Raw genomic sequence first — 14,689 nt, forward strand, 5'->3', positions numbered from 1 at the left:
AATGTAGCATGAAGATGGAAAGAAGGGATAGTAATTTATTGTCCAAATGCATCTAGACATTGTATGACCAACAAATGGATATGATGCGACTTGTGTTTGGGGGAAGAGAGTTAGCATGTTTTCCATTTTTGTGATAGCTTGCTTATCATTTGCAGCCCACACTGCTGGCTAGCAGCAATGAGAAGAATAGAGCAAAGTGTGTGAGCCTCTCCCTCTCAGTACGCAACATCTCAATCGACGAGTCCTCAGCTGTGCCTCCTCGTGGTGAAACACAGGAACTCCCGAGGAGTAGGTTTGGCCCCCTCCCCTACCAGAATGTGGTCATGCCGTGGCACTCATGAACCTATATCCCACCTGCAAGCGAATAGCTTCACTGCCCTATGGATGCCTTGGGAGAGTTGAAGGCTAAGGGAGTAAATCCTGATGAAAAATCTGCAGTGGAACCCAAAGACAGACTGATATCTAAGTTTGTCATCTTTCTAGCAACTTCTGCAACCAAGCTGGTCCCAAACATAGCACTTTGCATATTTGAGAAGACATATTGCTGAAGCACACAACAGGACAAACATAAGAGTGCAACATTTTAAATGATTACAACAATTTATACAACAGGAGAAAAGTGTGCACTTTGGTTGGCAACTCAACTTTGAAAGACCTAGGTGTTGCTATGGAGAAAGCAATGGGGAACTATACGCTCCCCAAGCTCCCGGGTAATTCAATAAAGATGCAAGGCTTAAAATTATCCCTTTTGCTTGCAGAGAATGGGTCTCTGCATATTAATGATAGTCTCTTTTAAACAGCATAAATGAGCCATGTTACGATCTCAACTGATTTTCTTAAATTGGGAATTAGTGTAGCTTTTAGCACACTCGGGATTGTTCAGCAAGTGGTGCTCAATCATGGGATCACAGGAGACATTTTGTTTGGGTATTGCATATGGGTTAGTTGATTATGGTCTATACTCTGCCTATTATGAAAAATCAAAGGAACACGCTGTTTAATTAGATCAGACAATTGCTGGGATATTGCAGGGACGATACTAGGATGGGAATAGAGGGATACGGACCCAGGAAGTGTAGAAGATTTTAGTTTAGATGGGCAGCATGGTCGGCACAGGCTTGGAGGGCCGAAGGGCCTGTTCCTGTGCTGTACTTTTCTTTTTTCTTTGTTCTTTGTATACAGCTAACATACCTGGTATCACACCGACACTGTAATTCATACACAACATTGTTGAACTGTGTGGATAAGCAAGCTGTTTCACAATGCTACTATGCAGTGGCTACGCAGGTGTTGTTTTCCACTGACTGAATGTTGTCGTCAGTCCAAAAAAGCGTTCTCCCTCAACACAATTTCAGTGCCGGATGCAAACGATAAGACTCTGATGTAGGAAAAGCTGCTCCAAGTAAAGTCCAACAGACTGTTAGTCGGTATGCCAATACGACTGGGTACAACTTTGTCAGAAGATCCAGATGTCCAATTTGCCTCCTCTGGGGTCAGAAAGTAAAGTTCCGACTTCCAGTGATGGGGCTGTGCTGAATGGCAGCACGGAAGGTGCCAGAAATCTTTATGGGGAGGGGGCCAATGCCCTAGTCTTTGCCTCCCTAATTGTCCGCTGATGAATCCTGCTCGGCTGGCGATCAGCAGCACCACCCAAAGCTGCAGTCTCATCTGTCGGAATTTTTCCAACAGGAGAAAATCAAATTCACCATCCGGGGGTCGAAAGAGGGCTTCCACAAGACATGGACTCCATTCACCAACCTGTTCCAGGACTTGTCTGTAGCTAACAGCCTATAAAGCAAAGGGGAGGGGCACACAGAGACCACAAGCATCAACGAAAGGGGAGAAGGGGGGAGAAAATAGGGAGGCACACATGCCGATCACACCCTGTGCGGTGCGCTGCTGACCCCTCAGACCAAAAGTTTGTAAATATGGGGAGCTGAGTAGGATTGATTTATCATTATGTAATATGTGTGTCACTATACTACCTTGCTATGTATGATAATGAAAAACCAGCGCTGAGGACCCGGGTTCGAATCCCGGCCCTGGGTCACTGTCCGTGTGGAATTTGCATATTCTCCCCGTGTCTGCGTTGGTTTCACCCCCACAACCCAAAAAGATGTGCAGGCTAGGTGGATTGGCCACGCTAAATTGCCCCTTAATTGGGAAAAAAAATAATTGGGTACTCTAAATTTATTAAAAAAAGATAATGAAAAACCAATAAAGAAAACGTTCAATATAATTAAAAAGGGAGGAAGGGGAGAAGGGGGTCAGGGGGAGGTCAGGAGGTTTGGGGGTTATTTCTAATGATTGGCTTTCGTAAATTGTATTTGGTTTGCACAAATTTGTTTCTTTTGTATTGTATAAAATGAAAAACTCTAATGAAAACATTTTTAAAAATCCAGAATATCCAGATGTCCTTCAGCACAATAAATGCTTGGGGCATGTATGAAGTGATCAAAAAGGCAAACATCCATCAACAAAGAAAACAGTACCCTGAAAGAAGGACATTTTTTTCTAAGATACTTGGAACACCGGGCTCAGGGGAAGTATGAGTTCAGAAGGCAATCAGGTTTCAAACAAGAAGATGCTGCGGGATCTGGTGCCGACATTGATCCAAATAAGCAACCTGATGATGATGTTGAAGAAATGCTTTTGCAGATTGCTGATGCTTTTGTTGCTGGTGTGGTGAGTGCTGCATGTACCTAACATGTCACCATGGGTCAAACACGCTGGGTGTCAAGGATGTTCAACTGCATCTTGAGCGCCAGTGGAATATGTGCTTGCCATGATTTGGTCCCGGTGTGATTGGGCCGTGTGGGAGGGCCTGCACCGCTGCGGCTCATGGGCGGAGAATGGCAGTGATATGTGGAACATCCAAGAGACACCTTGCTTTGTATTAGTACCAACATGGAACAGTGATGTTTCCTTATTGATTAATGGTTAGTATGAGATGTAGAGTGTTATGTAGATAATTTTCAAATCTTTGTTACTGTGGACCGTTTTTGCTGATAAAATATTACTCAAGTGACTTCTTGTGGGATTCATGTGTTATGTCTCAGATGATGATTATTGCATCACCTTTCAATCAAACCTTGAAGCCTGAATTCTAGAAGTGTCAGCACCATAGAGGCAGCAGCCAAAAATCAAACACTCAAGAGCTGGGCTTCAGCACTGGGGATATCCGCACGAACAAATAGCGAGTGTGAGGATCAGGGGAGGGCACCTGAGCACGGTCTCCCTCATGTTTCCAGCAGAGGTCTGGAGTCTAGGGGTTCCTGATATGTCCGGGGTGAGTGTGCAGAGCAACGTTCTCCAGCACAACTGACTCGGTCGATGGCACTGAGAGAAGGGGACACACGTAAGGGTGGGAAAGGCTTGGGGGATTTGAGGGTCTCAGGGTGGAAGCCCTAAATGATTGTCGGTCTCTCTCCTCCAATTCCTTACAGATATAATAATATGGCTGATTATGTCGGTCCCGCAGAGGATGCCCTCACGCTACTGGTGGCAGCCCAGGCGGCCAGATGCCAGAGAAGGCAGCAACAATGTCGACGCAGACTGGAAGTGGAACCCCATATGCAGGGGACCGCAGCACACCCTGAAGAGTCGGCCATCCATCAGGTCGAAGAGGAACCCAGAGGGTGAGGTCAGTGACGGCCCAAGGTGTACAGGTGTTGTTGGTCTTTCGAGTAGATAATGGACAGCATATGTTGCAAGAGACTCCTTCTCAACAGAGAGAGTGAGGCATCCCTGCCACGTCCTCGCGAACTTGGCACTCCATGGAGGAGGAGGACACCTGCTCCCGGTGGCCGCGAAGGTCACTGCATCCCCGAACCTTTATGCAACCGGTTCATTCCAGGGCTCGAGCATGGACTTGTATGGAATATCACAAGTTATAAGTATGTCCTGTACGCCCGGGTGCACATTTTATCAACTTTGAGCTGGACAAAGCCCACCAAGATGCCCGGGCTGCAGGATTCTTCACCGTCGACGAGATGCCCCAGGTCCAGGGGGTAATTGATGGCATGCATGTTGCCTTGCATGCATTGGGACATCAGGGAGTATCACTCGAATTTAAATTCCACCAGCTGCCATACCTCCAGAGCATTAGCCTATCCCTTTGTATCACTAGTCCAGTGACATTATTATTACACAACTGCCTCATCCCTTCTTTTCTGTCACATGCTTTCAGGTTATCTACAGAAGGTGTCGACTTACATAACATGACTGACATACAAACATAAGAATAAGAGCAGGAGTAGGCCATCTGGCTCCTCGAGCCTGCTCCGCCATTCAATAAGATTAGGGTTGATCTTTTTGTCGACTCAGATCCACTTACCCGCCCACTCACTGTAACCTTTTATTCCTTTACTGTTCAAAAATCTATCTGTCTGTGTCTTAAAAACATTTACAGAGTGACGTTTTGGCCTTTGCCTTTGCAGGTGGCCCGGAGACGGATTTTGCTGGGATGGAGGGACTCGGAGCACCCAAAGTCGGGGCTGTGGGTCAGTGACATGGCAGGGTTTCTCAAGCTAGAGAAGATCAAGTTCGCCTTAAGGGGTTCAATACAGGGGTTCGCTCGGAGATAGCAGCCGTTCATCGGCTTCTTTAAGGAAACTGACCATCAGCAGAAGAGGGGGAAGGGGAATGGGGGGGGGGGGTGCGGAAAGGGGAGGCATGGAAGTGGAGAATAAGGGCAGGCAATCTAATATCTGGGTAGCTAGGAGTTAGGGCGCAAGGACGTTGGGCATGTTACTGTGGGGTTCTTGCGTGTGTCGGACTGTTCTGTTATTTAGAATGTTAATATGTTAAGATGTTAAAATTATAAATGCCTCAATAAAATGTTTCCTAAAAAAAAACATTTACCGAGGTAGCCTCAATTGCTTCAAGGTCCATGGATTCTTGAAGCAAGTACATCCAGAGTATTGGGCTGTGGGGGTTAGGGTTAGTCAGGGAGAGGGTTGGGGTGGGGGTGTGAGAGAGAGGGCTTAAGAGAGCCAGCTGGTAGGAAGGAAGAAGGGGGTTGACCTAAGGGGGGCCTGCCCGTGATTGGCAAAGGGTCATCCCCAAAGACTGGCCTTTCTAAACTTTAAACATCTGATTTTAAAAATTGGCTCATTCTTGCCACACGGCAGTGCAGGCCAAATGTTTTATGGAGAGGGCAATGTATCATCAGGGTGAATTGTCTTGATAACAAGCCTAATTGACCATTGAGTATTCATTTCAATATGGCAGGTGACAGCCCACCCACCCACTCCCCATATTATGGGGAGAGCATTGGGGGGTTGGAAGGGAAGGGTATCTGCACCAACGCCCCCCCCCCCCCCACCATGTGAAACATGCCCGTCAGTGGCATGGAAATTGTTTAAAATATAACTTTAGAGTACCCAATATTTTTTTTCCAATAAAGGGGCAATTTAGCATGGCCAATCCACCTATCCTGCATATCTTTGGACTGTGTAAGTGAGACCCACACAGACACGGGGAGAATGTGCAAACTCCACACAGACAGTGACCCGGAGCTGGGATCGAACCTGGGTCCGCGGCGCTGTGAGGCAGCAGTGCTAACCACTGCGCCACCTCTGCAGCTCATACATTTCAATCCCATTTCTCACTTTTGCCACTCTGAATTACTAACCTTTACGCTCCCTTTCTGTAATCTATCAAATGTTTAGGATTTCTCCTGGGGTAAAATGTTACGAGCTGATACCATTTTCTTGCCCATTCTTACATTTTTTTAAAAAGATTGTGGTGTGAATTTTGTGCCAGGCCTAGAAAAGAGGGCGGGATTTTTTACCAGCCTCGTCTATGCAGTGAGGTCAGGCACGCTGAGGTTAGGAATATTATTGAATTGAATCCAAATTATTTCACTCAAATGACATCACCATCTGTGGAGCATTAGAGGTCATCCGTGTGTCATGCTGGCTTTCAAACAGTAAAAAAAAACCATGAGATAAGGTTTCAAAGCCTCAACAAAGAGCCAAAAACATAACAGGCTTGTGAGAGAATGCTGCAGGAAATAAATATTTGTTGAATAGTTGCCCAAGTCTCCCTTATGTTTAATTTATAAAACACTGTGATTTTTCACTTGGTGGCGAGTCTAGCGAGTCATTATAGGGACTTCATGTTCAAACAACTGAGTGCTTGGTATTTCGGAAATCAACCGTCCCAACATATACCGTGTTTATTTTTAATCAACTTTTTAATCAGCATCAGAAATGTCTTCGGTGAAACATTAATTTAAACTCTCAGGTGACTCACATGCAGATATGTTGGCCCATGTGAAATGATGAAGCGATGTTTGTGACATGGATTCAGGCAGAAAATACAGAAGTCTGAAGACCCGCACATCCAGACATAGGAACAGCTTCTTCCCCACGTTACTAGACTCCTCAACAACTCTCCCTTGGACTAATCTGTTCCCTGTAAGTCACTATTCACAACGCCTAATGCTGCTCTTGCTCATCTCATATTTGCTTTGTTTGGCCCTTGTTCTGCACTGTAACCAATTACTTATTTGTCGATGTACTTTGTCAATGATTCTTTTTGTCTACTGTGTACATACTGTGTACGTTCCCTTGGCCGTAGAAAAATACTTTTCACTGTACTTCGGTACATGTGACAATAAATCAATCAATCAATCATTTTAAATCTGGCACCAAGCCAAGGGGATCTCCAGGCACCCAGCAGTAGTGATGCCAGGAAGCAGGGGAAGCAACCAATTGCATTGCAGTATTCTCACAGACAGCAAACCAGGAGGTAGAATGCATTGGAATTTTCACTTTCAATTATAAATTTTAAAGCAGACAAGTGAAAGATTGGGACATACACCTGGACTTAAGATAGAAGATGAAAGGGGCGGCACACTGGCACAATGGTTAGCACTGCCGCACAGTGCTGAGGACCCGGGTTCGATCCCGGGTCACTGTCCATGTGGAGTTTGCACATTCTCCCCGTATTTCTAGTGGGTCTCACCCCCACAACCCAAAGATGTACAGGGTAGGTGAATTGGCCACGCCAAATTGCCCCTTAATTGGAAAAAAAGAATTGGGTAATTTAAATTTATATTTTAAAAAAGATATAAGTTGAAATATCACAAACAAACCTCTGAAAAAAATCATTTTAAATATGTGAGTTTTCTTGGAGAAATTTAACATTCCACAAAGAGAACATTAATATTTCAGGGTCAGTAATTATGAACTTGATAAGCCATTAAAAACTCAGTTACACCTCATTCAACAAGGTGTAATTCTTTTCAAGGATGTTTACCGCGAGAATAAGGGTGTTGTAGGGCAGTTCTCGTCCATTTCTGCTGCCATTTCAGCCCATGGCTGCTGCCGTGCTACTGAATTAGACTTGTTATGATGACTTCCCAGTTGATTAGGTTCCAAATACACTCTCAACCCTGAGTGGATGATGTTGAGCAATATGGGAGGGGCAGTTACAGATTCAGAAAAGAAAAGGTCTTAACTTGTCGTATAAACAGAACACACAAAAAAATCATAGGCAGGTGGATTATATTTTTGTCATAACTAACACAACTCAATTGGGTGAACACACTACTGCCTGGACATGCATCATCTTTTTAATTGCTTTTTCTTTGCTACGTGCCCAACTTAATGTGCTTTAGAAGCAGCTCACAATCTGAAAACTGCAGAAGTTTTTGTGCATGAACTCAGAAGGGCCTTAACCTGTAGGCGTGTGCAACGATATGCGATCTACCTTGAATCAGCCAGGACAAGCGATGAATGCTGGAAACTATGGATACTGCAGCAACACACCTGTGATAATAATGGACTTTGCCCCTCGATTGTTATGGCGTTCAAACAAAGTGAGCTCATGTCACCCCCAGCGAGAAAGGGATCAAGATCAACGATTTGCCAGCAACTTTGATAAATAGCTGGTGCCCCTTATAATTGAAAATGCTTTTCTTTCCACACATACGTGGCATGGTGTAGGTGTAATAATATGAAAGTCACAAATCTGATGTCTAAATAAGTAAAAGTGTATCTGAAATTTTTCACTTCAGAAGCATTCTCAAATAATGATTATGAAGGAACAAATTCTACAGCAATCAGTGCCTCGTGAGGCTATTGTTGACAACATAGTAATGTTTTGTAGAACACAAAGTTCTTTCAATTACTAGTGGATTTCCCACGGTGTCTATGTAAATAAAAGGGTATATCATAACAAGGGTATTAATAAATTGCACAAGATGAATGAATTGTTACTGGGCACGACAAGTGTTCATACATTCACCTTACTTAACATGATAAAAGTAGCTCTTAATGGTTTGTCTCACTGTGTATGCCCGAGAACCTTTGGAGAGATTGCACCAGTCTGCATATAAAAGACATGACCATCTGGTTCAAGTCACAAGGGGTACTGCACACTTTGGTCACATTCATTAGACATACAATATACAATCCCATGAAAGTAAGATGCTCAGACAGCATATGGGAGTAACTGTCCTGAAAACATATCTATAACAAACATAATTTGTAACAATCTCTATTTTCCGAAGATCTTCCCACTCCCTCCCACTTGCAGAGCATGTTCATGTAATGAGATTGATGAATAATAAATAAAGAAATTAATCAGTTAGAAAGAAGATAATTAAAGGGTTCCAATGAGGACCAAAATTTACAGTTCAATAATCTTGGGTGAGTTGAAAGACATTGGCGTGTATAATAAAAGAGAGAAAATTCACACAGGCACTGGTGTTTCAGATTGTAATTAGCAGTTTATTATAGTGCTTGAGCTCTGGCCAATTCAACAAATTCAGAGTCATCCGACAGAAGGGTACAGGAGTGAACATCATAGATGTGACTATATCAAATATATTTCCGAGGATCACTCACTTATAATAAATAACCTGTCCTTTCGGATCACTCTTGCATGGAAACTTTAATTTACTGGTCTGATCCAAGAAGCTGTTCATCTGCAAGTATGTTTTCTTCTTTCCCTTTAAGAATAATCACCATCTATTCTCTTCACTTGTTAGTCAGTTGTTCCCCTGGGACTTACGCATTCACACACAGCCCCCTTTAAGGTTGAGGGCAGAGGAGAGACAGTTCTCTGGAACTATTAATGACACTCCATTATGCAGATTTTACAACTCCCATTCATTTTGCTGATTACACCCTCACTTCTCAACAACCATGTGTGCATTTTCTCATATGAGAGACATATATTGTGTATCAAACAGAAAAAATTAAACAAATTGTGCCTAAAATAGCTAAATTGGACCACCCCATAGCTCTTAAATATATAACAGTCCCCTTTCCATAATAACTCTGAAATGTTTGAATAATGGCCGGGCCCATGTTTACTAGAGGGAGCAAAACAACGTGTGAGTTTTAACCTCTTTGTCAAAGAGCCTCCTACTGCAGTGAATGTCTCCATCTAGCGTCCAAGGCAAGAACTGAGGAAACATACAGTAATGCCCAGTGCCTCTCCTGCTGAGCTGGATTAGGAGTTTGAGTAACAGTAAGATTTTTTAAAAAACGGATCTTTTTGATTGAGTTTATCCCAAACTATACCTTACAGGTCAGGCAGGGGAATCAGCTGGCCGGTCTTAATCCCACTGCAGTTCCTACTCAAAGCACTAGAGCAGAGTGATTGGGAAACTGGGAATATCAGCCACCTGGCCTAACTGGGGCTGCAATTCAAATCTGATGTGGCAGTGCAGGCGGGTGATGAATGGAAATCATGTGGCAACAGATCAGATCCCTGATATACACCACCCTGAAGTCTGTATAAAAGGTCAGGTTGGTGGGCAACAGGTGGTCCACTGTTCGGTGTCATCACCAAAGTTAAACTTCATCCCACCACACTGTCTCTGAACATGTACGTGGACAGTCACTTCCAATGTCTGTCGCAACCTTCAAATTGGTAGTTTGACCTTCTGTGGCAGAATGGCCCATGAATGTCACACTTTCTGGTGATAAAGTTCATTAAAACTGCTGAATCTTCAGGCCTGATTTTACATTCATTGGGCTCTGCTACCAGTGGAGATCCTAACTGGAGTGTGTGTGGGTGTGGGGGGGGGGGGGGGGGGGGGTGGTAGGGGAAATGTGGTCTTGTCTGCCCAATTCTCAGAAGACTGCATTAAATCCTAGCATCAACTTTTAAGTTTGGCTTGCAAGTTGGATTTCCTTTGCTCATCCCATTGGGTCACTTGACCTTTATTCATGCATTCATTCCTGTTACATGAACTTCATGTTGCGTGACTCCATTCAAGTCTTTCCATTCAAAGGAGTTGCTTTGCGTATTTGCAATTGCCTAGATTTGGATATTTGGATGAGGTCTCCCATTTAAAATAGAGATGAGGAGATAATCTTTGGCATTCTCTTCAGAGAGCAGTGGAGGGTGTGTCATTGGATATATTCAAGGCAGAGTCAGACAGAAGTTTTGATCCACAATGGTGGGGGTTGTAGGAGGTGGGGGCGGGGGAGGGTAGAGGTTGTAAAATGGAGTTAAGGCCACAATCAGATCAACCGTGATCCTATTGAATGGCATGGCAGGCTCGAGGGGCCGGATGGTCTACTCCTGCTCTTATTTCTTAAGTAATTTGAGGGGATCAGTAAAGACAGATGTGACAATTACTGTACATGCTACACATACAGTCCTTACTTATTTACCCTCATTTACTGTTTCAAAACAGTCCATTATGGGTAAATTGGAAGTAACCGGTGGATCCATTTCAGCAAGGAAGTTGACTATAGGTGTAAATCAGTGAGTTTCAGAGGAAACTGCACAGGCATTTGAAGGAGACGTCAACTGGGGGACATATATACAAAACTCCGTGTTCTGTTTTCAAATACTTGAACTGACCAGATAAATTGAAATGGTCTTTCCAGGCCCTATACTTTCCTGTGCTACTTATACCTAGGTCAACTCCTGATGGCCGATCTGGAGACCAGCGCTTCCAACGGGTGTGAAGTAAATCACTGTGTTAATCATCTTATGTCACCAGATCCTTCCTGAAACACAAGTAATACCATAGGCCAGGTGGCTGTCCTTGAGATGGATCAAGCAAGCGATGCAAGGCTTGTGTGCAAGGAGCAAAAGCACCATTATGTCCCCCCTGGAACGATGGCATCCACTCGATAGAACACAGCCTCCACGGCAGAATTCCTGAGAAGGCAGAGGATGGTACTGGCACCATCTGGCACCAGCATGAAGGTCATTAAACCGGGCTGACATTCCTTTAAATGATAGTCCGTGGACCTAGATTTTCCACCTGCTCCAATAGGCGAGCTGCCTGTGTGCAGTCCAAAGTTGTTCTGGTAGTTTCTGCTCTTTATTTTCTAGCCAGAAAGAGGTGAGAATGTGGAACCTGCTACCACAGGGAGTAGTTGAGATGAATACCACAGATACATTTAAGGATGGGTTGGACAAACACGAGGAGAATAATAAATAGAAGAGTGGAAGGAGGATCATGTGGCGCACCAATGCTGACATCGACCAGTTGTGCCGAGTGGTCCATTTCCTTGATCTAGATTCTACATAATTATTCAGATGTCCTGTTTGCCTATCAATACTGCAGTTTGCTGTGGGCTAGCTTTACCCCAGCATCTAACCCACTCCCAGCTCAGATTTGTATATCTTCACTGAAAAAACAATGGTGTACAGTACCTGGTCAGCAAAGCTGATGGCATCACGGACATTGAGCTTTTGGTACACATCCCAAATATCATCCTTGATCCTATAGGCTGACTTGCGCATCAGGAGCTGGCTCAGGTACTTCTTGTCAAAGTGCTCCCATCTGCAAGAACAATTAATACGGTGTTCATCAATAAATATGTTTGAACCAAGTACTTGGAGTGATTCTTACTAATAATGTTGGGAAATGGAGAATTAGAGGGGAAATTAATGAAAAACAGCCTCAGCCTTTTTTTTTAAACATAGTGCAAGCTAGGACTGCCATATATATACTCCACGTTTTCCCAGAATCAGGTGGCTCTGGACTTGCACCTTTCCCCTTCCTGACACAGACATTCAAAAAATGCGAGGCTGGAAGGAAACCCTTATGATCACAGCGATGCCATCGGAAAAGTTCGGACTGAAGGGTGATAGTTTTCTGAATAACAACAAGTATCGTAGAATCATAGAATTTACAGTGCAGAGAGACCTACCGAATCCGCACCGGCCCCCGGAAAGAGCACCCCAACAAGCCCACACCTCCATCCTATCCCATAACCCAGTAACCCCACCTTATCTTTTGGACACTAAAGGGCAATTTAGCATATCAAATCCACCTAACCTGCGCATCTTTGGACTGTGGGAGGAAACCAGAGCACCCGGAGGAAACCCACGCAGACACGGGGAGAATGTGCAGACTCCGCACAGACAGTGACCCAGCGGGGAATCGAACCTGGGACCCTGGTGCTGTGAAGCCACAGTGCTATCCAATTGTGCTATCGTGCTGCCCAAAACTAAAAAAATCTCCTCCTCTCCCCTTTTGCCAATATCCATAAATGGGCGATCATTCACTTGTTGCTCCTTGCAGTTATTCTTCAACTGACTAAACAGAGGCAAGAGAAACCTTCTCTTTGGGAGGGAGCATCATCGCTAGGGTTGCCAATCTTCCAGGGTTGTTCTGGATTCTCAAGGAATTCAAGATTAATAGCCAGTGCAAGCCAGGAGAAATATCGAAGAGACAAAATTGCTTTAATTTTCTTCAAGCGTAGTCACTCAGATGATTATGAACACGGTTGCTTTCCAATTGGCATGGAAGGTGCTGCAAGGATAGGTCAGGGAACATAAGGGTGGGGTTGGTTAGAGTTTGGAGGTGATGCAATAAGACCTCCAGTTGGCAACCAGAATCATCCCTTAAAATACTATTGAGCTGGCCAGATTTTGGCATTGTCAGCCAGTCATGCTTCCTGGTGTGTCTACCTGTCAGACCGTCCTCCTCACAGGGTGTTTGAAACACAGCACAACCTGCCCAAAATTGCTGTCAAAGATTTTCTTGCAGCACATTTGCATACAGGGGGAAAAATAAAATGCTATAAATATCCAACAGGGCAGGCAACCTCTGTGGAGAGAGATGTGATTAGGAATTTATCAGCCTTCTGGAGATGGGTTGGAACAGGGATGACCAGCACAATAGCAGCGTAAAGCATCAGGAGGGAAGTCTGACATCTTCAGGTGGCCACAGGATATTGTAAAAGGCAGGAATGACAGCAGCTTGGCTGCCCATCCAAAGGAGGCAGGTGGCCATTTGATCCTGTTATTTGGTCTATCGCTGACACTTCCAAGTCCCTGACGATATTTTGTTGGTATTGGGACAGCCCCCACTGCTGTGTGAAGAGATCATCCGGTACATTGAAGCTGTCGCCTGGTTGGGGTGGAGGGAGGCCTTCCTTTCTGGATGCTCAATGGCCCACTAAGGGACTCCCAGAGGCAATGCCTCCACCCCCCCACTTTGGTTCCAAAGTTGCCATTCAAGAGTTCACCCCTCTGATCAGCAGCATCTGCCTGCCTGAATCTGGTATATCGACAACAGTTCTCCCCAGCCCTTTGAGGCCCGTCTACTGATGGCACTGCCAATGCTGGCGGGCTGCTAGGTCGCTGTCCTTAACGGGATGGCAGCCCCTGCTGAGGAGCTCTTATTTGGTTTCCATGGGTAAAATCCCCTCTGCGGTCCTACCATTTGCCCACACAGATTTGGTCCCCGTGGTGGGACCCTCAGTGTACCAGTAAAATTCCTTCTGGAGCTAATGTTTCAGGTCTGTGAGCTTTCATCAGATCAGCTGCATGCAGCCCTAGTTTTTCCAAGATCATAGTGTCAGGGCATTAATGCCCTATGTTTTACCAACATTTATATTAAACTTTATTTATTTTCCACGTCATTGGCAATTCATTCTAAACATCAAAATGGACCATCTGAATAAGCGCATATAGAAGATATTGCAAATATACTTCAAAATGAAATGTGTATTGTGTTTTAATCATGGTAGTTAGACATTTTGTTCTGACTGGTTTGAAGATTGATCAACATAAGTGAGAAACTGAGCTTATGTCGTGAAGGTCTTTGTTACATTCCTGTAGTTTTCTCATCCTCCCCATCACATACACTGGGAGTAGCAGCTGGGGGAGTGGGTGGTGTGGGACACAAACCTCTCACTGATACCTCTTTGTGACCAGACGTCAGAAGTTCCCGCTACCCTTTGATCATGTCACTAAAGCTCCCTTTTCTCTTACAGGCCTCCAAATTCATACTTGCTTCAAACTTGCGGCTAATTCACAGTAAAAACACAGTGTAATTGTTTCTGACATGAGCACAGTATAACCAATGCCATCTATGAAGGAGATCCTGCTGCATCACATGTATAAATCTCAAGTGAATGCAACTGGAGCAGAGATCATTCTCATCCGAATAGTTTGAGCCCATGGGGAGAATATAACTGAAAGGAAAAAGAAAGTCGAAGGCAATAATTTTAATTCCCAGTATTTTACTAATAATCTGTGTAAAAATCTATACTTACATTCTGAAATATGGGGTGGCACAGTGGTTAGCACTGCTGCCTGACAGCTCCAGGGTCCCGGGTTCAATTCTGGCCTCGGGTGACTGTCTGGAGTTTGCACTTTCTCCCCGTGTCTGCGTGGGTTTCCTCTGGGTGCTCTTGGGGATGCCGTCCGATAGTTGGACGTGATCGAGTCCAGACAGGATGCCCAGTTCCCC

The 14,689-nt window shown here is 44.5% G+C and overlaps 1 protein-coding gene across 2 annotated transcripts in view; it reads right to left on the reverse strand.

Annotated features, from left to right (window-relative positions):
- LOC140430717 (sodium/hydrogen exchanger 5-like) overlaps positions 1-14,689 on the reverse strand; it is a 468,359-nt gene that overhangs the window by 92,991 nt on the left and 360,679 nt on the right. For both annotated transcript variants that reach the window (XM_072518384.1, XM_072518385.1), the window contains exon 10: positions 11,638-11,767. In XM_072518384.1, coding sequence (XP_072374485.1) covers positions 11,638-11,767 — 130 coding nt within the window. The remainder of the gene's footprint in view (positions 1-11,637; positions 11,768-14,689) is intronic.

This window comes from Scyliorhinus torazame, chromosome 10 (genome assembly GCF_047496885.1).
Source record: "Scyliorhinus torazame isolate Kashiwa2021f chromosome 10, sScyTor2.1, whole genome shotgun sequence".
Lineage (NCBI taxonomy): Eukaryota > Metazoa > Chordata > Chondrichthyes > Carcharhiniformes > Scyliorhinidae > Scyliorhinus > Scyliorhinus torazame.